Here is a 27,558-nt window from a genome sequence, read left to right as displayed (position 1 = left end):
TTGGCATGTGTTCTAGCTTTAGTTTAGATAAAGCAAAGCTGTTAAAAACTTTATATCTGTCTATTTTTTTCTAAAATCTCGAGTAGAGCTAAGGAATGCAACCTATTTTGGTCCATAGACGAACGCATTTGGTTCAGTACTCTTTTAAAGACTGAAAATGAGCGTTCGCCTGAAATACTAGTAATCATCAAACAAAGATGCATCCTTAATAAAACAGATATGTTAGAAAACAGAAACATGAACTTATTTTCATGATTAATTTTAAACACTAGAGCTCCTTTGCTACTTTCGTCGTTAAAATGGCGTTCTTTTAGCAGTGCAGAAAAATGAATCAACTTTTCAGACAGTGATTTCCAGATCATCTGGGTAATACTGAAGCAAGGTTATTTCTTGAAATTTCTTCAGTAATGACAGACACTTAAAATCTTTCTTCAAATTAGTGATATCGGGACTTCAATTTCTGAACAAAATTATTAGTCCCTGAATGAAATTTGTCGCCTTATTCAAAGTCATTTTGCTACTGCAGTGCCGGACTATAGTTGCATGAGACCGTTCCATTACGAATTTTTGTTTTTTATAAAGTCAAATAAGCAGTAATATTGCAGTAAAGAATAAGATCAAAATCGTCTGAATAAGCATAAATCTGTCGGAATAATCCCTAAATTTATCGGAAAGGCTTAATGTCTATTTATCGGAAAGGCTTAATGTTAAATAGTTCCCAGAACTGTTCGTCGAGAGTATGGGACGATCGGGGGCCGTCGGTCAGGCATCGGCTGTTTTGGTTTGACGTCCTAGTTTGACCGGTGTCTTTATGGCTTCGCTGTTTTAGCACCGGATTTTTTGGTCTTGTTTTGGGTTATTGCTGGGTAATTGTTGGGATTATAAAATGGTTTAGGATTATAAGGGAAGTTAGTGATGTACTTAGGAGTGGGGTCTTCTACTTCCCTTTTAGAAAATCCACGGTATCACCGCCCTATTAAACTAACTTATAGATAAACGATAAAAGCTATCGCGCTTTCGGACTATTTTTCATCCATATTTTATATATGATAACAGGCTATAGCAACAGGGGGAGTCGAACTTTTTTTGCGCGAAACTATATTGTTTTTGCAATAATGCCGTTGCATTGTGTGTCGTTACATCTTTTGAAACACGATAACGCAATGTTTAATATTTGCGCTTGACATTTTTTTAAACTATGTAAGCCAAAACTTGTAAAAATCTTAGTAAACAACTGCAGTTTTTAACTTCTACAGCAGTGGTTGACAATCATTTTGTTTTGGAAAAAAAGTCAAAAAAGTCAGGGCAGGCCATAAAACACCAAGCCTGCGGTTGAGCTTGAACTCATGATTTCTGTTCATACAGGGACCGAGTCGTGAAACAACCAGAAAAGGGTACCGAAATAAGTCTATACCATGTAATTGATGAAATGGTAAGGTTGACTCACGTCTTGGACATATTGTAACCCTCGGTCTAAGTATTAAGGCAGAGCTTATAGTGGTAAAAAGAATCAATTGCACCGCCGGCTAGTACACATACTAGTTTGAAAGCAAAAATAGGATCAACAGATATGAGTACTGAGTAGGCAACCGAAAGGCTTGGGCGATTGATTATTTACTAATCTGTGACAAGGCGAACACAGTTTGTATATTAAATATTTTCAAGGCAAACATCATATGACAGTACGCAAACATCAGTACTCGGTTACAAAAACAAGCGACTGACATTTGCAGCGACACTCAATGCAACATTTTTCCACAAAGAGCAATGTGGAAAATACTGCTTATAGCCGTTATTGTTCTATTAACCGCAAACAGCTGTTTTGGAGCGGAATGCAATGAAAAGGTATGAATGAAGTAAACATATTTAGGTCGTGGAGTTGCGTTGTGGATATAAATACAATATAAGTCCGCATGATTTCTCTGTGGTTATTTATTAAGTTTGGAATTTATTTCGTCTCTAATATCTTTATTGATTCGTTATTTTTAAATGTTCAATTTGTTTGCATTACCGTTCTGTGTATTTGTGTACACAGTCTATGTTTCAATATTGTTATCTTGTACTTTTTGGTTAAATTTGGTAAAAGTATTCGAATAAATTTTGTATGTCAGACGATTTTTATTGCAACTGTCTGTTTAATGTTTTTTTTCTGAATGATTAAGAACCTGTTTATATTATTTAGCCTGATCCAAACGCTAAGCCGAATTTGAATCCCATAATTACGCCACAACTGAAATTGGTTTCAACAAGCAAAAATGGTAAACTGTACATGATGGAGAAAGATAACCCAGCCTTACATATTTTGCATCTTTGGGGTAAGTTGCAAAAGGTGATCTATTTTATATGTATTCTGATTAACAGTGTTTAAAGATAAGCGCTAGAGTTGTTTTTTATAGTTATAATTAATATATGTAAAATGCTGGTTTATTGGTGATGTAAAACAGTGTACATAATTTAATAAAGGGACGCCATATGAGATGGGTTATGCGCACGGTAAACTTCTAAAAAACGAAGTTACAAACTTTATGAATCAAGTTTGGGAATATTTGGAGGAGCAAGTGGTAATATTTTTAACTTTTCTACGTTAGAAATTTATTTATTTATTTTACAAAGTTTAATATCCTAATATACCTTTCAATATTATTATCCACAGGTGGTCGGCGTGTCGCTTATAGAATATTTCTCGAATTTGTCTTGGTTAATGGAACTTATAGGGCGTTGCTACATAATTAAAAGGGAGGCCGAAAAACTTGTCAAGCGCGATGAATATTCTTTAGCTTTGCTCATTAAGTGCACAGGACATTTAGAGATTAGTCAACAAAAAAAATAAACTTGCAAGCAATTCAACAAAAATACCGTTTCACGTAAAACAATTTTCGCTAGCATGGTTTGCCAGGTGCGCCTTGAAAGAAAAAGGGCTATTAAACAGTGCACAGATTTAACATATCTATAATGATTTAAACACACAAAACAAAATGTTTCCGCGCTTTGTTACCCTAAGCCTAAGTGTTTCGCGTTTAGCTTAAGAAAATTCAAATAAAAGGCATATAATAACAAAAGTAGCCTTTTCATTACCACGAGCAATATCGTGCTAACATTAGAAGTCCTGCAACTATACCTGCGTTTAACCAAGCCTATGTTTGAAAGTTCATTTAAAGTTCATTTGGAACTATTTTATTCAGATAGAAGCAATTAACGGCTCTGTAAAATGGAAGTTTCATGATTGGTTTTTGGAGGACGTGGCCAACTTAGGGTAAGTTTTAAATTATTGCTTCCCAGACTTTTTTGTCAAAACCCACTTTTGCAACTTGTTTACCGTGTCGCCCACTTTTACCTATACCGTTTACACTTAGCGGCTTACTTCGTTTATTTGGCCAAACTAGTTGAAATTTATATAGTTATGTTTTGCCAAAAAAGCTATGTTCCATAACATTAATTGTAAAACTGTATTATTTATAGGATAGAGGCTGCGTGTGACCTGGAGGTTCTTGTTACTTCTAAATTCAGCGGTGCCTATTTTTTGGAAGAAATTAAGGGTATGGCGGACGCTACTGGTATGGATTACAAGGTTTGTTAGCGTTGACATCAGCATGCAAATAATTCATTTATGTACCAGCAATGTACCAGAGAAAAAACAAATGTGCCTCATATATAACCCACACACATGGGCGCCCCCACGGAGGGGCAAGGGGGCAAGTGAGTTTTTCTCTTTCGTTATTTGTTTAGGTTTAGTAGGTTGACTGATTAGTAAGTGTGCATTCGACAATTGACAACGTTAAGTCAAACCTTCTTCCTTCTTTTTTTCTCGCTAAAAATTTCGTGTTAGGCGCAGTTAATGTTCCCCACTGTTCTGTCTGTGCGCTAATATCCGATGTTGGTGTAACATCGACATTTGTTAAACTGAAGCAGATTCCTAAAAGGAGGTATAATGGCGACTGTCGTGCGCGTTTTAAAGTCTATTTTTAAGTAATATTAGGTAACCCAAAATTATGCTCTTTAAGGATACTCTAAGACAGTGGTTCTCAAACTGGGGTCCGTGAGACAATTTTCTGGGACCGCGAAGCACCTAATAAAAATCAACACGACGTACGCTCCTCAACAATAACATTCTTTATGCAATAAAATTTTCAGGCAACTTACTTTTCAAACCAAACTTAAACTATATAATAACTATGCCGTACATAGGCCCAAATTGTGGGACAAAAGAAGGAAAGCCAAACTCAGGCTCGACCTATACGCGCAAAGTGACATTACGAACGTAATTCCAACGTGTTTGCGCTCGTCATCACAATTTACGATTAGTTGTCCATTCACGTGATTGCATGCTTTACTTTGAATTGTGCATTGTGACATAGTGTTGCATTGTGCTAATGAGAATTACGTTTTCACAGCTTGCTGCGCTGACACTGTAAGCTGTATGGTCACGGGTTTAAAACAGGGAGTCGAACCGGAATCGAAACGGAACTTTATGAACCGGTTTTGGGTCAATTTTTTCCGAAGCGTAACCGAACCAGAACCGGTTTTTATGAGATTTTAAGGAGCCGAACCGGAACTTAACCGAATAATTTAAAAAAACCTGAACCTTAACCGAACCCGAACCTGTAAACAAAAGCGGTTCGCTCCACCATAACGTCACAACTTCTATTTTACCGAGTCAAGTTACGCCATGTTCGAAATTTTATGCAAAAAATATGAATATTGAATAAAAAAATCGTTCATTTTTTATTTTTTAGATATTTCAATATTGAGTTGCTGTTTTTTAATAAGTCACGGAACTTAGATTAAATGACTTACAATGCAAAGATTATTCTCTACATTTATCGACCGACATTTTGAGATTTAAAGCAAATTATATTGTATCTGAACCGGAACTTTATGAACCGGTTTGAAATAACGATGTTCGAACCGGAGCTGAACCGGAACTTTTAAATTACTCCTAACCGAAACCGGAACTGAACCGGATTCCGAAAAAATCCTTGAACCCGAACCGAACCTGAACCGGAAAAGTCAAACGGTTCGACTCCCTGGTTTAAAACCTATCGTGATTGCTTCAATAAAGTTATTTCGTTAGCGTTACATAACTAAATACGGTATCAACAAGCTTATCTTAGACTGTAAGTGCCACCGCTTTATTTGATACCATTAAAAACAACGAGTTATTTTGTGTATATTTTTAACTGCCCTAAGACCACGCTCCAAGTGTGCAATGGACACAACTTATTTATTGACACAACTTCAATGGACACAACTTATACTTATTTTGTGCAATGGACACAACTCCCTTCAACCGCAGCTTGTAATTTAGCCAACTTGGCACACAGCTCGGAGCAGATGTTGCGCTTATCGTGGTATTATAACACCCGAGAAAAACGTTCTTTGTTCAGTATTGCACGTGGTGAAAGGCTTGTAATTTAGAATTGAGCGCTAGTTCCGTTCATGGAACTTGAAAACTGCGCTGCTGATACGAATTCTGTATGATTCTATCACAACTAATCACGCATATTTCACGGTCTTGATCTGATTTTTCGCCTGAAGTTAACGATTGCACACTGTGATTTCGCAGCTGGCGCCTGACAGGATTGTCGACGACGCACGTGCTTTCTTTTGTTGGACGTATTTGGCTGTTTCTGATGAGTTTTTTTTATGACGTTTTGCATTCACCATTCTATGACGACATACTGTCACTGTTTTATGACGTCATTATTCATTACGTCAGACGAAAAATAGGGGAATTCCCAGTTGAAAATTCAGGACCCCCTTTTTGATTTTCTGGTTTCGCCCCTGATTGGTCTTATCGGATATCTATTTTGTCCATAAAACTGTATATAAAAAATCCACAGAAAATACTTCGAATTCACATGTTGGGGGAATTGACAAAGGGAAGCTGCTCAATGTTTGGGGCTTGGGACGAAGCCGTCCCAAAAGGCAACGGAATATTACAACTTCGATCGCTCGACTGGAACATGGATGGTAGGCTAAAGTAGAATATACTTCAAAGGACCAGGCCTACTAAAAAATAGCTTTGGCGAAAAACAAATAATGCATAGTTTTAACATTTTTATCCTCTGTCGCAGGACCGTTTAAAAACTTTCCACAGTTGACTGTTTATCACCCAAATGTTAACCAATCTCAACCAAAAAGCAAACAGCCTAACACTTTTGTCAACGTGGGGTGGACAGGTAATATTTACTAAATAAAACGAAAGTTTAACCTAAAAATAGTTGGTCAAGTTTAACTCTTCTCTATATTCCGTAGGTTGGATCGGATCAATTACTGGAATGTCGTCAGCTAAATTGGCGATTTCGGAAATCGGTGCTTCCTTTCCAGATGCTGAAGAATCTCGATTTGGTGTACCATTTACGGTATAAAATGGTTTATGTTTGCGAATACAGTTATCGCAGAAATGTGATCACATTTTTTACAGTACATTTTGAGAGACATTCTTCAATTCGACTACACATTGGATGATGCCATCAACAGAATCGCAAACGCTCATCGAACATGCGACCTCATTTTAGGGGTTGGAGATGGAAAGGTGTTTAAAAGTAAATCGTATTTGTTGCCATCGATATGCTTAATAATTTTGTTTGTAGGAAAATAGAGGATTTAGAGGAATACAGTACTCAGCATCGGTAGCCAACTTTTTTGACGACCAAAATATGAGACCAGTGGCCAAGTGGCATCCAAAAATTAAAGACGTCGTTTACTACGGTTTTCTGACAAAACTTTTTTTAATTTTTATTTTTTTAAATAACTTTAAGATTGGTTTTAGGAATGGACTGGCTTTGTCCGGGATATAATCAAGTTTTGGCAAACCAATTGTCAAAATATCACGGTCAACTAACGGCAGAGATTACAATCAAGGACGTCGTATCTATTGTACAAAGTGGTTCCACACACATTGCCTTGTACGATTTCGATAATGATCTGATTTATACTTCTTTTTCAAAAGCTGACGTTGAAAGTGGACCAGTGGCAGCTTACGACAGGTAGCACTCTTTATACTTTTAATGTTTTTAAGCCTTCTAGTTCTTAATAACCCTAGTTTCTATACTTAATTTTTATTTCCGAACAAAACGCGAGACATGCTCGACCTTTGGTGGCACAACTAATTCAGGAGAGGTTCGCAAACCAATGGCCCCCCAAACTATTTTCGCCAAATTGAATTACACGTAGGCCTGATGCAAAGACTTTTTTTCGCCCTTGGGGCGAATATCAATTTATACTTTCTGATACTTTTTCAGCCTGTTTAAAAATACTCTTATTTGGGCTGTGCGTCCAACGAATAGATTGGTTTGCTACATCTCCTTTTAACAGGTGTTTTGACAGCGATTGTAGGCCCAATTGGTATTTCCAACGATAGAAATTTATGACATTTTTTATTGTTTTATTCTCATCCGAATTAGGGATTTCCGATAAGATAGGAGACTATACCCGATGTCAAATATTAGGGTGGTATCGATCCGATACAACATTTATTTTGGAATGCGGTCAAACGCATTTTTCCTTAAAGTTTGAATGCATCAAAAGTGGTATGGTTAATAACTTGATCTGACTACACTACTTATTTACGCTATAGCTAAGTTAGGCTAATACCGTACAGAAGTAGCCTTTAAACAATTTATTCTTATCTATGCGCCCTTTTAGGAATATTATAACGGTATTTGGTAGGCTATATCGGATAGGATACTTTTTGTTAAAAATATCGGTTATCGGTATCAGAATAAAATGTCATGTATCGGACATCCCTATAATTAAAATCTTCAAATGTTAAAACTATAGCTTCTGAGCAGAGCACGTTTTCTTAATATGAATTAAAGACTTTTTAAATTACTTTACGGAATGTATAACAACCTTTCATCCGCCATTGATTGAAGTCAAATATTGTTAAACTTTTTGCAGCGGAAACTAATGCATCGTTTACGAATTTTAGGGCCTTCATTCGATTTGATGCCGCTGGACTTTTCAACGAACCTACTCCCTGAGATGATCGTTTGCATTTCTATAGTTTTCATTATGCTTTGTTTATTAATTATTACAATCCTTACTTAAATACCATGTGCAGGCTATTACTATATTTCATTTTAGCATATGATAATAATCAACCAGTTGGTGGAATAAATGTAAAATGACAAAAATGTTGTCTAAAACTAAGCCGTAAGATTCGTTCAATACGTAAATTATTTAAACTGAAAACTTAAGGATTCAATTGGGTATTTTTGTTATTTGAATTCTTTGCCTCCGTGAATTACCAAAATCTTCAAGATGGTGGCAGAAGTTGTCGAAAATTGCTCATTCTACTGTTGACTCATTCTGATATAGATTCCACACGAGTTTTTTGGCTAAAGGTCATCATGCAGGCAAGCCTACAAGCGATCTGTTTAATTCATATAAAGTTCTCGCTTATATAAAAGTTTAGAAGAGAAATCTAAACGAAAAAGGCAACATAAACAGTATAATATTTACGTAACCAATAACTACATTATTCTAATATATTGCGTATAGGAGTAACACGTGATAAAGGCGAGACAGCACATTAAGCCTGTTTATATGCACCTTTCTCAGGCAGATTAGATTAAGGTACAAGCCGGCTTGAAAAGTAATCCGTTCCAGCGTCGTAATTACATGGCGCGAAATTCAAGCCAGCTTGAGTGTACAAACTGCACTGATATCCATTATTACGTAATATTCCAGTAAACCTCTAACGCACAACCAATTTTTCGGCTTAGGCTACTCCTTGCGGTAGCAATTTATTGCTGCTTGTTCGTTTTTATTAACCTAACATTGAAAAAAACCCAAGAATTACTTGAGTTAGGTTTGCCGATTAAGTACGTTTTTGACTGTCTGTATTGTGCTTCAGTTTACCTGGCACACAGAATGTAAGTGCAGGAAAGTTAAGCTTGTTTGTGCTGGCCAACGCTATATACGAGGCAAAGTGGACAAAAGAAGGTGATAAGATGTACCAAACATTAATGAAAACTGTATTTGGCGCTGGCCAAGAATCCTACCACAGCGTTGAGACAATTATTAAAGCAAAGCACAATATTTGGGTGAGGGTTGGCCAACTATTACTATTTAAACCTTCCCAAACCCGCATCCTAACCCAAATAATGTTATTAATGTTATATGTTGTGGATTCTAGACCAGCGCCTATGTCACAAATTAGTATCTGATTCTAACGAGTGTATGTAATGTTCTTTCCTTATGCGCTAAACTTGGTTTGTTGACGACTAGCCGTTCGTGTTACGTCATAATGCCCCAAAAGTGGCGTGATGTTTACTGCGTTAAAGCAGGTCATTCAACATCAAACAATTCCGGCCGTCAGCGAAACGAACAGATTAAGCGGAGAACGGATTGAAAACCACTCCTTTTGTCAGATTAGGAAACGAGAGAACTTAATTCATTCCCAGCGCCAAAACGAGAGAGAATGAATTAACGAATCAGATTCGAATGCGGCTTAAACGTGCATATAAACGGGCTTAATTATGTTAACGGATACAGCTTTTGTCGAACCGGATAGGTGTCAAAACTCGCGGTTATTTCACTAGGAGGATGCTTTTGTTAGAAACGCTGATTTTGCAGTTTTGCAAAACTGCTTGCTAAAAAAAAGTTGAAAAAAATTTCCGTTACGTCATAAACAGGGCCAAAATGCTTACAGCGCGAAAGGGCGTACAACACGATACAATTAAATATTTATTGGTGCTACAAAACAAACCATTTGAATATATGGATTGACATGAAACGTAACCAGTGTATTTCATCAGACTGCGATGGTAGCCTACTGATCGAAGGCAAGATTGGTGCTTCGCAACGTGCCGTGCCGTGCCGTGCCGTGCCGTGCCGTGCCGTGCCGTGCCGTGCCGTGCCGTGCCGTGAGACAATGCCAGGTAACGCGGTGTAACCGCTTTTTAGTTGCTCCGTTTTCTCAATTGTCTTATAGTTCCCATGGAATTGACGAGAAACGTTACCAAAGATACGCATTTTGATTGTAAAACTTAACATTCGTTAATGTTTCCAAAGACAATTTTTTTATTCGCAAAAGCAGGACCGGATTAAGGTTTTCATGGACCTGGGGCTGGGCATGTACAGGCCTATTGGTTGTTTTTATTATGTTTTTTTAATTTCATTTAGCATGTGTTCTAGCTTTAGTTTAGATAAAGCAAAGCTGTTAAAAACTTTATATCTGTCTATTTTTTTCTAAAATCTCGAGTAGAGCTAAGGAATGCAACCTATTTTGGTCCATAGACGAACGCATTTGGTTCAGTACTCTTAAAATACAATCATCAAACAAAGATGCATCCTTAATAAAACAGATATGTTAGAAAACAGAAACATGAACTTATTTTCATGATTAATTTTAAACACTAGAGCTCCTTTGCTACTTTCGTCGTTAAAATGGCGTTTTTTTTTAGCAGTGCAGAAAAATGAATCAACTTTTCAGGCAGTGATTTCCAGATCATCTGGGTAATACTGAAGCAAGGTTATTTCTTGAAATTTCTTCAGTAATGACAGACACAATCTTTCTTCAAATTCGTGATATCGGGACTTCAATTTCTGAACAAAATTATTAGTCCCTGAATGAAATTTGTCTTTCAGTAATGACAGACACAATCTTTATTCAAATTCGTGATATCGGGACTTCAATTTCTGAACAAAATTATTAGTCCCTGAATGAAATTTGTTGCCTTATTCAAAGTCATTTTGCTACTGCAGTGCCGGACTATAGTTGCTTGAGACCGTTCCATTACGAATTTTTGTTTTTTATAAAGTCAAATAAGCAGTAATATTGCAGTAAAGAATAAGATCAAAATCGTCTGAATAAGCATAAATCTGTCGGAATAAGCCCTAAATTTATCGGAAAGGCTTAATGTCTATTTATCGGAAAGGCTTAATGTTAAATAGTTCCCAGAACTGTTCGTCGAGAGTATGGGACGATCGGGGGCCGTCGGTCAGGCATCGGCTGTTTTGGTTTGACGTCCTAGTTTGACCGGTGTCTTTATGGCTTCGCTGTTTTAGCACCGGATTTTTTGGTCTTGTTTTGGGTTATTGCTGGGTAATTGTTGGGATTATAAAATGGTTTAGGATTATTAGGGAAGTTAGTGATGTACTTAGGGGTGGGGTTTGGGGTTTGGTTAAAGTGTTGTTTAGGCCTGATTCTGACCTATATAGGTCTTATTCCGACGGATTTCGGTTACAATTTAGACTGTAGTTCGACTATTGGGTATTAGTCTTATTTTGGTCTTATTCCTAACTGTGTTCCATTCCGACGTTGATGTTGTTCTTAACTCGGTCTTATTTACTGGAGTCCGTGGTAATATCTCGGTTTCAAAAAGTATTGTAGTGCAGTAACGATTCTTTCTAGAGTAACAACTTTTTAACTAATGCGAACAATTCGCTGACAGCGGATAGTAGGCTACAGCATAATATATGCTTTGTGATGTCACGAGAGACATCATAAAACCCGCTATATGATCGAATAATAAAGCATAACTAAAGACAATAATGATGACAGTTATAATGTTTAAAATGCTTAAAAACTTAAAGACTAATTCTCCTTGTGGACCTTCTAAAACTTGGGAACCGCTGCCCTGTGGAATATGACTTTTTATACAAAGATAACATCGGTTGGTCCTATTAAATTGTTAGTGATGGGCATATTTTTTGTGGGCCTGGGGCTGCAGCCCCCTCAGCCCCCGCCTTAATCCGCCCCTGCGTAAAAGTAGCCCAAAACGGCAATCTTTGTGTTGTCTTTTGTAAGTGTAAACTTAGAGGATGTATATCTTGTACTTTTGTATCCCAAGTTAAGCGGAAAAGTCAGGCTAAAAACATGATGAGTCCGTTTAGAACAGCGGTTGAAGTCATATTAGCTCGACTTCAATATTTTAACTTTTTGCAGTGATTTTAATGGTTTCGTTTGGGTTAAGCATAATTCCTACATAAAAACTCTGTTTTTTGCCAACTTTAACATTAAAACTGCAAAAATTTTTCGCGCTATGCGCGAATCTTCTACTTCCCTTTTAGAAAATCCACGCTATCACCACCCTATTAAACTAACTTATAGATAAACGATAAAAGCTATCGCGCTTTCGGACTATTTTTCATCCATATTTTATATATGATAACAGGCTATAGCAACAGGGGGAGTCGAACTTTTTTTGCGGGAAACTATATTGTTTTTGCAATAATGCCGTTGCATTGTGTGTCGTTACATCTTTTGAAACACGATAACGCAATGTTTAATATTTGCGCTTGATATTTATTTAAACTCTAAAACTTGTAAAAATCTTAGTAAACAACTGCAGCTTTTAACCTCTACAGCAGTGGTTGACAATCATTTTGTTTTGGAAAAAAAGTCAAAAAAGTCAGGGCAGGCCATAAAACACCAAGCCTGCGGTTGAGCTTGAACTCATGATTTCTGTTCATACCGGGACCGAGTCGTGAAACAACCATATGATACGGTGCAATTGCTTGCTGCATCCTAAAAAGATCACAGCGAAACCGTAGTATAAACGAAACGTTCAAGAACAAAAGTTTATTGTTGCATTTTATAGGTCTACTTAATACCTAAAAATGTTAAAGAACTTTCTTGTCGGAACAAAGAATTTTACTAGAACTCTCTCACGCTATTCTACTGCATAGGATTAAGTTTTACTTGACAGTTGATTGGTCGATTTGTATCCATGGTTACCAAGTTGGTAAAATAGTAAAAGCTTGTGAAGTAATTGCATTTCTTAAAATAAAAGCTTTTTACATTTGCATCACAGATCTGACAAACCATCATGTTTGGAAGATTTTTTCAAGATTTTCAAGAAGATCCATTTTTCAGGTGGGATGTGGTTTAACACCTGTCTCAGTCTATGGCTCTATCATGTCAAAACGATGATATAAGTTTTCAAGTTAAATCTTGTTACAGTTTCAGGTAACCATTATCACGTAAAAAAATTTGGGGCGCTGGTCTAGAATCCTACCACAACTATTCAATCAACGCACAATATTTGGATTGAGGTGCGAGAGTGGGTGTGTCAAGTATTATTGTATTCTTTATTTAATAATAATATTTGACCCACCCAAACCCGAATAATGTTCGTTGTGGTAGGATTGTTGGCAAAAGTTTGTAGCAATACTCCAGCAATCTTTAAAATGGTACCATTAAGTTCATAACATATTTTCTGACTACATCGGATCCTTAATAAATCTTAACCATGTCAGTGTTTTTTTGCCGTGCGTTAATTGTACCTCCCCTTTTTCGGGTTTTGAGTTTAATGCTGTTTCCTTGCTGATCTGTTGTTATCTTTTTCCCTTCTATCGTTCGTCATTTGATTTCCTTATCTGCCTAGGTGTTTCGTTACTTTACTGTTTCACATTCTTTGATTGACATAAAATGAAATCTTATCAAACATATTATAGAGAAATTCATGTGCTTTAAAAAACTGTTTTCTAATATTTTGGAAGCAAACACAATTTTTTTTTTATAACCCACAGATAAAAAAATATATTAAGATGCATAAGATTTCTCGAAAAAAAGGAATCAAAAGCAACTTGGAATACCTTTGGGGCAGTGGTTACAATTAAACAATGGTGTTATTTCAAGGTTGATAGCACTATAAAAACAGGCATTTTTTTTGTTTCTTAAAAGAATGCAAACTAGAATACAAAATGAAAACCTTTCTGACAGCAAAAAACAATAAAAAATATTATACGATTTTTTTTCGCACTTGAATTTAACAAAAATCATTCACATTTTAACTAAAGCAAAGTTTATAGAAAGCTACACAAGTTTGTGGAGTTTGTAGACCTAACCAACCAGGAAAAAAGTGTTTTACAATAACAAAACAATGTTTTACAATAACAAAAACATAATAATAAGGGGGTTGTTTTACAAGCGAAAAGTGGGGTAAAAAACTATTCCACCAAAAAGTATTTATAAACACTAAAGTATTTTGCATGCTGTTTGCCTCAAAAATGTAAGATTAAGTCAGGTGATTTGTCTAAAATACTGTATTAATTACAACACTGGTTCCCACCAAGTGAATTTTAAATTATTCTAGCTTGCTTAATTCAAATTCAAATTGTATGAAATTTTCACTGAATACTTATCAGTAGGGCAATTGTTTTTTGACTTGTTAAAAAAAGTCAAAATTTTGTCAAAATTTACTGGTTAGGTCAAAATTTGTCAAAATTATTTGAAGTCCAATCGAATAAAAATGCACATAAATTCTTTACAAAATAAAAAAAAAACTATAAGTCGGCTTTTTAAAATTGTCGTTCAGTTTTTGTGAAATTTGTCGTTCAATGGTATCAAAAAAATTTAGTTTTGATTTATATTCAACAATATTTTAACTGTATTATTTCTTCATTAGAGCAAAATATGGTATACGCGAGAAGAATTAACCACCGAGGCCTCTCTGATTTGGACAAATGTAATGAACAGTATTTGCTGTCTTTTTTTGCTTGTGATTTGCAATTGCCTATTTCCTATTTCAAAAACTGGGCCCACATTTTTCTAATTTGGCTTTTTTATAGTTGTTTGTCTTTTTGAAATGACAAAAATATCAACGGAGTATTTTCATGAGTTTTGCATTAACCGGAATAATAACTGATTTGTGTTCGACCGGTAGTCAGTAAAACACTTAAAACGTGTGATTGACGACGCCAAGACACTAATGCAGTACGTCAAACAACAATAGGTTATTTAAATCAATGTACTTTTAACAGGTCAAAATTTTGTCAAAATAAATTATTTTTAGGCCAAAATTTTTCAAAATTTTAATTTTTCAGGTAAAAATTGTCAATTTTTTGATGAAAAAAAATCACTCTACTTATCAGTAAAATTGCTGTTAATAAAATAATATAAGATAAAGCAATTTTAAACTTTATTTATTCTCAATTTATCCAACAATGTCATCTAGATTTGAAAATCTACTGCCATTTAAAACTTACAGCAGTCAAAAATATTTTCTGTTGTTAGAATAACCCCCCAAAACTTTCAAGAAGTTTGATATTGTTGAATAGTATAACAAAGTTGCTTTAAAATGTAAAAAAATCCAAATACACTGACAATAAACAATCATTTTTTTTAATAAAGATAGAATCACAAACCTATATGACTATTTTTTATGGGGGTCAGGTTGGTGCGTGAAGTACAAGAAAACTTTTAGCATTTTGTAAAGCAAGAGACACTGTATGTGAATCTAAATGCTTTCTCACTTTGGCAGCTGCTTTTTGTCCATCTTTTGTTTATATACCTCTTTTTTCTTAAATTTACAAAATTACACAAATAACACTCCGAATTTTCAGGAAGTCATATTACCAGTATATTGTATTTGACATTTTTTCTGTTGTTAATTTTCCTAACACAATAAATATAAGCTGTATAAGATTATTTAAATTTATTTGCAGTGAAAATCCACCTAAACTTCATGGAGAGTACCCCGTTGAAAGAATACTCAAGCATGAAAGTAACAAAGAAAGGTAAGACTTTATAACATATGTGCCGAACAAATCAAACGAAAGCATGCAGCTTAAAATTTCATTGTATAATATCTCCGGATGTAAACAAGGTATCAATCAGAAAAACATGTTACTCAAAGCAATCTAACCTAGCCAGCAATCAAACTTTAATAAAAAACTAACACTTAGTGAATGTTAATTACTGTTTTGATATGTCATCATAACTCGTGTGACAAAAACCTCAATCCCTTTGCATGCTGCTTGAAGTTCCCTACCCATAAAATATTTATATATCAATGTTAGTTGTTGTTATCGGTTTGTAAATAGTTGCACAGTCATTAAAAATGGACACTTGTAGACCCGATGTAGGTAGTAGGCTGTTAAATGGCTTTTTGTTAAACCTACTTTTAGACTGTCCTTGCATATTTTGGCCCCCTGCAACCCAGTTAAGGTCATTCTTTTGTTTTCTATTGTTAAATCTTTGCATCCTTTATTTTCTTGCTCCATAAACCTGTTGATATGTTGGTAGCTAGCACAGGACAATTCTACTCAAATATTGTTTATTAGTTAAACTTGGAATTCCACAAAGCGGAAAACATATTTTAGAGGTTTTACATTGACAAAATGGTTAAAAAGACTGATTTATATATAAAAAGCATGTCTATTCTCTATTTAAACCGTTATGAATTTTGCTAAAATATAGCTAATTTGTATTTTTCATTGGATATTTCTACAGAAAAACTAAAAATGGCGACCAATTTCACTCCATTTTCTCTGGAATGGACTTTATGTCGGATATGATGAATCAAATGCAGCGAGCAAAGGTCAGTTACCAAAACTAACTTCCTACTTAACCTGCAGTTTACACAATATGACCTGTTATAGAAACTAACAGTCAAATAACAAATTATATCGCCTATAATATAGATAATGTTTTACTTATATCAATTTATCAACAGGATGACCCAAATTCATACTGTTTTTCTTCCTCGTCTGTTATGTCCTACCAAAGCGATGGCAAGTCTCAACCAAAAATTTATCAAGCATCAACAGCAACTAAAAAAGCTCCTGGGCAGGTTTTGTTGCAATTGATTAATTCATTCAGAACATTGACTGGTGTCAGCAGCTGGTTTGGCGAATATTATACTGGGCAACTTATAACAATGCCAATATATTCTAAAATGAACAATTGTTTATTAACTGTATTTGATTTGGCTAGTGCTGAAGTTTGGATTGTAAAAATATGTATTTCTCTTATATTGATTATTATTTCTTTGATACTAACTACCCTAAGAAAAAAACAATAAAAAGTTTTTTGAGATTTTTGTTTTAATTTTAGAAACATTTTTGTTATGCTAACCTTTGTTAGACAGAAAGGTAATACTAATGGTAAAGAACTATACGCATAATAATAAAAAATATGTCTAACCCTTGTTATAACCTACCACCTTAAATACAAACTTGTTGTAAAACTGTTCATTGTTCACAACTTTCATTAATTATTATTATCAATTGTTTTAATTTGCCTTATAACAATACATAAGTACTTGTAATTAATTTATCTTTCCATACTATGTTTAATTGGATAAACAGCAATTCTGGATAGAATTAAATCCAAATATTTTGCGTTTAAGATCAAGGAAACCCGTCGTACATTAAGAGACAGTGAAGCCGGGCTTGAAAAAATGGCGATTGGACAATACTTGGGAGAAAAAGGTAGAGTAGTTGAGAGAAGAAGACAGCGGGGTGGAAGCTTAAATGAGGAAAAACAATATCTTCAAATGGATGAAGGTTTGCAACTAAACGCTTTGTGATCGGATAACATTTTCTCTAACTAGTTATTTTTTATGTTAAGGTGATGAAAAAAACTTTGAAAAAGAATGGAAAGAAAAGACCGGCGGTATAACTATACCATCGTTTGCTCGAACAGGTATTGGCAGTGGACCAATTCATAATACAAAAGCAAAACCACGGTAAGTTATGTAACGTGTTACTTTCCCAATAATCTAAATTTGAAGTACAATGTAGAGGTAATGTGTCAGACGAAATAATAAAAACACTTCATAACTTTGAGAACTATTGTTTCACCAGTTACATGGCTTATGGTATTATCCCTGCAATCCTAATTTGCGTGCATGATGCATATGTGCCACAAGCTTTTTTTGGTCTAATTTTACTAATATTTTCTTATTAATTTTACCAAGAATTAATTTATTTTAGAAGCAAAGTACTCTGAAATGAACTCGAGAGCATCTCGTAGCTGCAATTCTGCTTGTTGCGCAATTTCTGCTTTGTTTTTATAGTCTTTTAACGAATGTGCAGTGCCACATACAAACTTATGATAGATACTGTATTAAAATGATTATCTGTATAGTCAACTAAGAAAGCTATTAAGATCGCTAACGTGGACCCTTGGGACGGTATTGAATTGTTTTTCTGTGTGTTAGTGCATCTCAAAGTATATTAACCATTTAACACTGTGTTACAAAGGATTTATTTTTCACAGAAAAATTCAGAACTCTAATTCGGGCGCCGTAAGACCGCATGGACCAAGTCACAGTGGACGCAATAAGCACAGGCTTTAAGCTGATTTTATGTTTCAGATATAAGACAACTTTACAATAAATGTATATTGTATTGCGTAGCTTTGTACAGACGTAGTGTGTGTTTAAGGAGGTAATTACGGCGATTACTTGGTGTTGGTTGCAACCGTATGTAATACCTATCGTACACTGTCAGAACGGTGTTTAAACTTAAACACCAAAACGGTCTATACACGTTTAAAATCTAAACACTTAAACACCTAATTTAAACACCTTCGTGTTTAATTTTAGTTTTGATGTTTAAATTATAAACACCTGAACGTTTTTTTGCTAAACACCTGATATTTTGACGTGTTTAACAACGAATATTGGGAGATTTCAAGCACAAATGACGATTTTAAACATGTTGACGATTAAACACCTGATATTTCAACACGTCAATTATTAGACATGTTTATTTCGATGCATTCTTGTATATTTATTGCTGCAGACATTTATGTTGATGTGTGGCGATGTTGGTGAGAGGTTAAAGCTATTTTAAAGCACTGATTGGTTGTTTTATGAAAGATTTCGTCTATCGATTTTGTCCACTATTTAAATATACAAGTTGGCATGTAAGGTCGTAAAAGATCACAACAAAACTACTTAAATCATAGTTTCCTAACTTAACATTTGTTTGGCGAATATTTAATTTCATAAATGTAGCTTGCGAATAACTTTGAACTAAAGTACTAAGCGAGACTGTGTGGTTTTGTGCCGCCATGACCTACTTAATTCACGACAAAGATAAAGAACGCGCGACGAAAAGACAAATAGTAAGTATTGATTTAAGATATATTTTAACTATTTATAGTAATGTGTTATGTTTTGAAACAAAATTTCTGTTATATTATACATAAAAAATACACAAATGAATTCATGAGTTAAATTATTTGAAATTGATTCGTTCCGATGAACATTCACTGGCCTGTGACGAAAGGCGGACAGTTTGAACAGTGAGTGAAAAAGGTTTAAACTGGTACAAGTTATACATTACAGTTAAAGCCGTTTTTGCGTAATTTGGCTTTCGAGTTACTGAAATTGTGGTTAAACAAATACTAATGTGTATAGTGATGATTTCTATATAAAATTTATTGTAAATTGCTTGTTGATAAATGCGTATAGCAATAATAATGTTTCATTAGCTGTGCTAGACTGACAGGTCTAGGATGTGAAATGTATGTTAAAAAGAAATTTTCAAGCGAAATGACTAAAAGTGGATTTTTGTTTCAGAATTTTTTTATTTATAAATCCTAAAGCAATGAAAGTTATAAAAGTCTATTTCATGATGGTTTGTTGCTTACACTTTGTAGACATGAAAGGATTAAGCGAAACAGTCAAGGTGTGTATGCCATTTTTTAAACTTAAATAGCAATTTAAATGTTCTGCTAAAAATAATTAAGTATGCTTTTAATAGATTAATAATTAATAAAGTTTTTTAGATTACACTGCTTTGTTTCAGGGCGATCAATTACACCAAACCATTTGCTATTTTCGACTTCAAAAACAACTTCGTTAATAGAAGATTAACTGTGAAAATGTAAGTAAATTTTGATTACCTGTTTTACATTAATTTAGTTTTAAAACAGGTTTTATATTGTCCCTTTATTTAAATTTCGCTTTTATCTTTTAGTTTTAGAAGCCAACGGGAGAACTGTTTGCTTTTCCTAATCGAATAATATATATTTTTTAGACTATTACTCTAAACGATTTATCATAGAACACTAAAATATATGTTAAATAATATTCATTTTCACCATTTTTGATGTTGTTTTTAATCTTTACAAAATTTCTGAAGTACTTCAATATGTGTTTTAGCTTATCATTTCCATTGTTTTAGTTTTACATTCCATCTTTAAATGTAGAATTTAATCTGTAGTACTTTTGGTACACTACTGACCCCTTCAATAGAATTATATATTTTAATTAGATTTGTTTTATTTATTTACAGGAATTTTAATTGCAAAGTGTAAGATGGTAAAATTCAAGTCCAGGAAAAGTTCAAGCGGAAAACAACAAAAGAGTATAAAACTCCTAAAATTGATACACAAGGTGATTACTCTAAGTTTTTATCTAATTTTTAAATTTGTGGTAGATACATAATTAAAAATAGAGATTTAATTGTCATTGGGTCACTGTGTAACATAAATAATACATTTCCTAATGCTATGTTTCCAAAAGACTGCATTGCCTTATACTTATAGTACATGTCATAAGAATATGTTTTCGTATTGATTAGTGACAGACTAAAACATATTTTATGACATGACATGTAATGGTTCTGCTGAGTAAATTTGTAAATTTTATGAGGTTTAGCAAAAAGAGTTGTTCTACTCTGTGACAGCATATAATTTTATTCATTGCATAAAATTTATCAAAGTATATTTTATTTCTTAGGCATCCGTGCTCAACTTGTCTTCTAAAAAGAAAAGCTCTTCGAGGCCTTTACTGAGTGAACCTTTCGAACGACACAGCAGCATTTCTGCATTTGTATATTAGTGGATGGAATGAACGTTAAATAAGTGGAAAAACAACACTTGTCGAATAAATTGTTAGGTTAAGTTTATTGCTATTTGAGTCTGTTAATATGCCCAGTATTTAAGTTATACATCCAGTTGCCCTGTGTTTATATATGTTTTTAAACAACCCACGTATAGAAAATTATAAATGTTAAAAAATATATATCTTTTGTTGATTTTATTTACTTTTTCTCTTAACACTTTCATTGTACCCAATTCCAACATGTCATTTTGTGTATTATATATGTTTTCAGTTTTCCTACCTCTTCATTTCTGAAATGAGCTTTTAATTTTTTACGTAGAGTTTTCTTTTCCAAGTTTTACATTTTTTAAAACTGTTACTGTGTTGAGCTTTTTGTTGTTTTTCACCTTTTTCGCGCAATAAAATGGTTAACCCAATGAAATTTTTGTGGAATTGATTTGGAAACACTGAATACTAGCTCTAAACACCTGACCGAATAAACGGCAAAACGTCTAAACACCTGAAATTTAAACATGTTTATTTTTGAACATGTTACATTTTCGCCCATTTCAGGTGTTTAATTTTGGTGTTTAATCGAATGACAGTGTAGGGCGATAATTTTTTGATTATCAGCAAAAGTCAAAGTTTTGTCAAAATTTACACGTTATATCAAAATTATTTCAAGTCAAAATCGATTAAAAGTGAATATAAATCGTACAAAAAGTATATATGTATATATTGTAAGATTTTTATAATTGTCGTTTAGTTAAAATTGTATAAAAAAAATTAGTTTTGATTCAATGAAATTTCAACTGTATTGTATCTTTTTTTTTCGCAACTTTTTTTCGCAACTTTGTTAGTACCGGTTTCAAATGAATTTCAATTAAATGTGTGTCAGACTGAGAGATTGACTTCTAATTCATAAAAATAACTGCGCTTTCAACGAATACAGTTAGCAACACATCACGTCTTACAAGTATTGCCAAATTAGGAGTTGAGAATTTCTGTAGTACCGTTCCATTGGCGCCCTCACGGGAGGCTAAGGGGCACTTGCCCCCTGGAATTTTAAAATACGATTATTAGTATTATTTGTAAGTGTAATATCTATTACTTATGACGGTTAAAAATGTTACACATTATCCATTTGGCGTATCCAGGGGGGTGAGGGTTCTGGAATCCGTTACACGCTTAATTCTGCCATAATGTAACCTCATTGTAGAATTTGTGTCGTGACACCTTGGGAAGTAAAAGTTGCATAATTATTCTTTTTATTACACTGTTTAAGATTTGTTGACTCTAACGCGTGCTGCGCAGAACCTTATATTACAAAGGTATTAGTTTATTGTTGAAGGGACTCAAATAGCTCAGGAGCCATAAAATATCTTAATACGACTTAAGCACTTTTCTCTAAAAAAACTTGTTTTGACTGATGTTAGGTGTTTTTGTTAAAGACATATTATACTGTAGACCAAATAACCCCATATTTCAATTACTTCTGCATATGGTAAACAGACCCTGTAACGCGCAGTTGAAAGACCTCATGTTTAAAAACATTTTTGTCCAAAGACACTTGCTTGGTCCGAGCCAAAATTTGCGTAAACCCTCTTTATCGCCCTTTTCACATAGCAAATCAAGTTGAAAATGATTGCAGAGAAATCTGCTTTGCCAGCGACAAAGTGCAAGTCATGAATTGCTTAATAGGCGTTTGTTACTTGCCCGAGGCAGGCCTGCACAAATCAAAATGGTACAAGAGTCGCAACAAGCAAAACAAATCTTCACAGGCCGCACACTGAAGTTGATATATTAATTATTATTGTAACAAAAATTGCGGTCGGTATGTTTTGCAGGCCTGCTATAGGGCGACAGTTAGAAATAAAAAATGGAAGTTAAATTTACACGACGCACGTGTCGTACAATTATAAAATTAGAAATATCTGAGTTTAACAAAGCAACGCAGGGTAAACTTGCTTTTGTATAAAACAACTTTACAACTACAACAGTCAGTCTTATGATATCGGTTATAGTAGGCGAGGTAGCGAATGATAGGCTGTTAGTTTACAGATATGGTTTTGAATTATAAATCGGTAGGGGTGTTTGATTCACAAACCGAAGTCCTAATAGCAGTAATTGTCAAACTGCAGTGCCTTGATCAGCCTTTCTTAACCTGGGGTAAATTTCCTTATTTTATGAGCTATCAATTAAATTATCCACATTAGTTGACGGAACAGAAAAATTGTGCCAGATGTAGGTATTGGTAGCGTACTTTCCTAGTCCATATCAAGTGCTAATTCTAAGCTAGCCTATAGTAGCTTATTGATTCTTTATCGTCTAGTGTCGGTAACGTTATGCTACGCTAAATACTTTCTTAGTCCATATCAAATGCTAATTCTAACCTAGCCTATAGTGGCCTATTGATTCTTTATCGTCTAGTGTCGGTAACGTTATGCTACGCTAAATAATACTTCCTTAGTTTATTGGCAACATCCTCTGTCTTTTAGTTACTTCAGTTCAATCAAAGAGTTTTTATTCATGAGTTGAAACAATGACGCATCAATGGTGTTTTAAAATTTTTACTTCGACCTAGATAATATTTTTTTACTTTCGACCTAGAAATAGACAAACTCTGAATGAAATATGACCAAACATTAGGGGAAGTGATATATACCAGCTTCTAACCTCGAATTAAGCCAAAGCAGTTTAATCCGTCCCGCGGCTTAATTTCAATAAAATACATAGACTAAGCGAAACCCAGGGCAAGTTTGACAGATCTTGTCAACCCCGCCAAGTTCGATTTTTAGCCTGTTCTAAATGCTAAATCGGAAATTCTATTCGCGCTTTGCGCGAATCTCTTCTGTGTTGCTCGTATGTTCCACGCGATTTTTGGGCAACTTCACAGACTAATAGCGTCCTCTGGTCAGTGGCACTCTCTCCAACGAAAGTTTAACAAACTTTTTTAACAAACTTTTAGGATAAGTTTGTTAAACTTTGTAACACATCGGTAACTTAAAGTTTTAAAAAAGAAGAAAAAACATATAGGCAAGTTTTTCGTACGAAATTTTCACGTATTTTAATCTTAAGTTTTGGGTAAATCCGACTTAAATTGCACATTTTCGCACAACTCTAAACGTACACCGAAAGCCATCGCAGACTCACAGAGTCTGTTGATCTTTGATGCAAGCAGGGCAGACTAGAAAAACAACTAGCCTGCAGTGAGGTTCGTACTCACGACCTCCGGTCAAGCCGGGACCGTCGCTTTACCAACTGAGCTATGCAGGCTCAGAAGGGAACGAGTCGAGAAACAACCATACGCCAATGCTTGCTCAATTCGAGTCGAGAAACAACCTTCAATGAGGTTGCTTGTACTAACAAATTGAGCAAGCATTGGCGTATGGTTGTTTCTCGACTCGTTCCCTTCTGAGCCTGCATAGCTCAGTTGGTAGAGCGACGGTCCCGCCTTGACCGGAGGTCGTGAGTACGAACCTCACTGCAGGCTAGTTGTTTTTCTAGTCTGCCCTGCTTGCATCATAGATCAACAGACTCGGTGAGTCTGCGATAGCTTTCGGTGTACTAATTATACGTAAGCCGTAGTCGTTGGTCAAAAAGCAGCTTCGAAGGGCTAGATCTCAGCTATATTAACACAGATATGTGTGAATGTTTCATTGAATAAACTCTAAACGTAATAACAAATTGGTTGAATAATTGTTTTACACCGTCAGAGTATGACGTCATATTGTCCTATATTTGACCCGGCCCGCCACAAAATTTAAGGTTTCTCATGCGGCCCGCGGCTAAAAATAATTGCCCACCCCTGCTATAGAACTATAATTTTTTCCAACTTTATGTTAGCGCAAAATGTTTCGCGCTTCGCACGTATATTCTTCGTTTTAAACTGGTATGTTTTACATTATGGCATGGCAGTGTTTTGGGAATCAAGGCGCCCGTTTAACATCAAGGCGCCCGTTTAACATCAAGGCGCCGTTTAATGCAACTTATCTGAAAATAAATTGCTGTTCTGCCTTATGTTTTTTTATTTTGAAACAAGATGGGGCGCGAGTTTTGTTAAAATTGTAAAATGGGGGCGTGTCTCAAAAAGTTTAAGAACCACTGTTGTAAACTGACGACCAAGATGACCTTGTGTTTTATTGTCGTGCATTCAACCGTGACCAGGCCGAAGTAAAATAAAACAGGATATATGCGAAATGACGTCACAGTTTCAACTCATGGAATAAAAACTCTTTGGTTCAATTGTCGTTTCCAAAAAGCAATTTTTAATAAATTCTTTTTTTAATAAATGAGCACCATTTTATATATTGGGGGTAAATCTAATATTAATCTTTGTTGAAAGGGTAAAACATACAAAAATGGTTAAGAACCCCTGGCCTAGATAGATTGTCGAGGGGTCCGTTAAAAAACTTGAGTTTGTTTTCCATTAAAAAACGCACTGTCAAGAAGAGACATTATGACGAAACAGAGTGGTGCCAAACAGCAAGTGACACAGGAAACGACTTAATTAGTTTATGATAAGCTCCACAGGCGCGACTTGTATCGCAAGTCGTTTGCTTTGCGTCAACCGTTATGTGTTCACCTGACTGCGTTTATATATCTTTAGGCAGTACCAAATGAAACTTTTATTCGTATTACTTTTAAGTTTAAGTTGAAAATGAATGCTGAATACTTAATAGAGGACGGCTTCAATTAAATCAGGAGTGATGCTTTGATGCCTTTGTTCACGCAATACTGCACAGTAGCCTTGTTTGTTGGTTAATGTGTGTGCCGGAGTGCGCGGCTGCTCAATGGAGTACGCGTGTTGTGGCATTTAACGGTTTGAATGCACGAGTTGAAGTGACTAAGCGTTTGACATGGCTCAGCAAAAAGGCATGCAAAATGCTTCCTTAACCGAAAAACATTAATTGATTAGCTCACTGGGCTTTAAAAGAATTACGTTCTAGGCCTATTGTTATTTAAACATATGCCATGCGTTAACAATATTTAATCAAACGTGATACATTTGATCAGATCAGACTTCACCCTAGTAAAAGAAACTGATGACATTAGTATAGAAATGGTTACCTAAGCTAAGGGATAAAGGTTTTTACAGGGTACTTTTGCTTAAAAAGTAAAAATCGATAAGACCCTGGCATGGGCGCCCGTACTTGCCCCCCCCCCCCCTTGACAACGCCAAGTCAAACCTTCTTTTTTTCTCGCAAAAAAATCGAGTTAGGCGCAGTATGTGCTTTGCTTGTTCGGTCTCTGCGCTAATATCCGATGTTGGTGTAACATCGGCATTTGTTTAACTGAAGCAGATTCTTAAAAGGAGACTGTCGTGCGCGTTTCGAAATCTCCATTGTTTTGTAATGATAGTTAACGCAAAATTATGCTCTTTAAGGATATTTTAAGACGGTAGTTCTTAACCACGGTTCGACGCAGCTGTTTCAAGGGTTCATCGAGAACGTCCTTTGAAACAAAAATGCTTTTATTCCAAGTTAAATTCGAATCTCTTTTATGTTGCAAGGTGCCATGTAACGTTATAAAATGAAAGTTTGGCCAATTTAACCCATAGAAATGCAAGTTATTAATTTGATCATACCCAGTTTCAGCTGCTAGGAGGAAAAACGAAATACTGAGGAAATTTGATTCGACAGGTTATCAAAGGTAAAGAACCACTGCTCTAAGACCATGTGCTAAGTGTGCAATTGGCGCAACTTATTTTCCCTCCACCTTAATAGCTGCCTTGGCACACTGCTCGGCGCATCAAATGTTGCGCTAATCGTGGCATAATAACACCCGGAAAAAATATCTTCGTTTAGTATTGCAGGTGGCGAAAGCCGTGCTTGTAATTCAGCGCTAGTTTCGCTTATGCTAATAGTCGAATTATGTATGATTCTACCACAATTAATCACACATATTTCACGGTCTTGGTTTTTATATTGCCTGAAGTAAACGATTGCACACTAAGTTGTTTCGCAGCTGGCGCCTGACAGGATTGTCGACGACGCACGTGTTCGCGTTGCGTCTAAAGGTTCGCTTTTATTGGACGTTATTTGGCTGTTTCTGATTAGTCTTTTTTATGACGTCTTGCAATCACCATTCTATGACGTCATACTGTCACTGTTTTATGACGTCATTATTCAGTAACGTCAGACGGAAAATAGGGAAATTCCCTAAGTTGAAAATTTAGGACCCCTTATTGATTTTATGGATACGCCCCTGATTGCCCTCCCCCCTGGAAAATTTTCTGCGGGCGCCTCTGTGCCGTACCGTATTCGGTTATATCGCGCAAAAACAAGTGCGTTAGGGATTAGCCATGGTCATTTGCCGACAGTATTAGCCAGACTAGTCGGGCAAACAAAAGTAAAATTGGAGTGAAAAATTTAGCACTTCAGCTTAAAGCGAACACCCTATAATCACATTTTAGGACATGGTCTATGTGTCGGTACACTTACTGAAAGGAAGCGTAACCCATTAGCAGCTGTTTTCATCAGGAAGGTTTTAGTACTTTTGCTTGGGGGCGAGGCATGAAAATTTTCAAAGATGACTTTATTAAAGTAGTATGAAGAAATCTCCTGATTCGAGCAAACTATTGTTGGGTCTTGGTGAAAAAAACTTTATTTGGTTTAAATTGGGTAAAAAAATTGTAGAAAATCCATTACGCATCGGGCTTATAAATAGGATTTGCATAATTATTTGTTGCATATACTTTTTACAACACGTTTTAACGACATAACTGTCAGTAATAATTGATTACGATCCGCAGAGACCTTGTTGAGTTTGGCTTTGGCCGACCCCTGATACCGCATACCGCAACCCACATTATTTGGGTTAGTGTTAGCGTTTGGGTGTGGGCGGATCAAGTATTATTTTGTTTATTATACATGCATATTATTAATAATGTTTGGCTTACCCAAACCGAAACGCTAACCCGCATCATAAGTTCCTAACCCAATATGCGTTGCGGTATGCGGTATTTGTAGACCGTATTTCGCATTACTTTATACGTACCAAATCGATGGAGCGCCCAACATATGCACAATTGTGTTCTCTGTAA

General features: G+C 35.2%; 2 protein-coding genes across 3 annotated transcripts; both read left to right on the top strand.

Moving 5' to 3' along the window:
- The first annotated feature begins 1,767 nt into the window (after window positions 1–1,767).
- LOC146168053 (protein dcd1B-like) lies at window positions 1,768–6,993 on the top strand. The gene is made up of 11 exons (XM_083386196.1): window positions 1,768–1,845; window positions 2,183–2,315; window positions 2,464–2,561; window positions 3,183–3,253; window positions 3,460–3,568; window positions 5,841–5,970; window positions 6,075–6,179; window positions 6,256–6,362; window positions 6,425–6,535; window positions 6,594–6,711; window positions 6,773–6,993. The coding sequence occupies exons 1-11, from the start codon at window positions 1,768–1,770 to the stop codon at window positions 6,991–6,993; spliced, it is 1,281 nt and encodes a 426-aa protein (XP_083242322.1).
- A 5,700-nt stretch (window positions 6,994–12,693) lies between these two features.
- Window positions 12,694–18,174, top strand: LOC146168052 (myeloid leukemia factor 1-like). Of its 2 annotated transcripts, none has more exons than XM_083388994.1 (7): window positions 12,694–12,826; window positions 15,400–15,471; window positions 16,187–16,274; window positions 16,410–16,526; window positions 17,085–17,241; window positions 17,306–17,423; window positions 17,957–18,174. In XM_083388994.1, exons 1-7 carry the CDS (start codon window positions 12,780–12,782, stop codon window positions 18,033–18,035), a joined length of 678 nt encoding a protein of 225 aa, XP_083245120.1. In that variant the 5' UTR covers window positions 12,694–12,779; the 3' UTR covers window positions 18,036–18,174. The 2 variants fall into 2 exon arrangements, with proteins under 2 accessions (XP_083245120.1, XP_083245119.1); XM_083388993.1 differs by having other exon boundaries at window positions 12,802–12,919.
- Window positions 18,175–27,558: the final 9,384 nt, after the last annotated feature.

This window comes from Ascidiella aspersa, chromosome 1, assembly GCF_963924565.1.
Source record: "Ascidiella aspersa chromosome 1, kaAscAspe10.2, whole genome shotgun sequence".
Classification (NCBI taxonomy): Eukaryota; Metazoa; Chordata; class Ascidiacea; order Phlebobranchia; family Ascidiidae; genus Ascidiella; species Ascidiella aspersa.
This window is presented reverse-complemented; position numbering and strand designations above follow the sequence as displayed.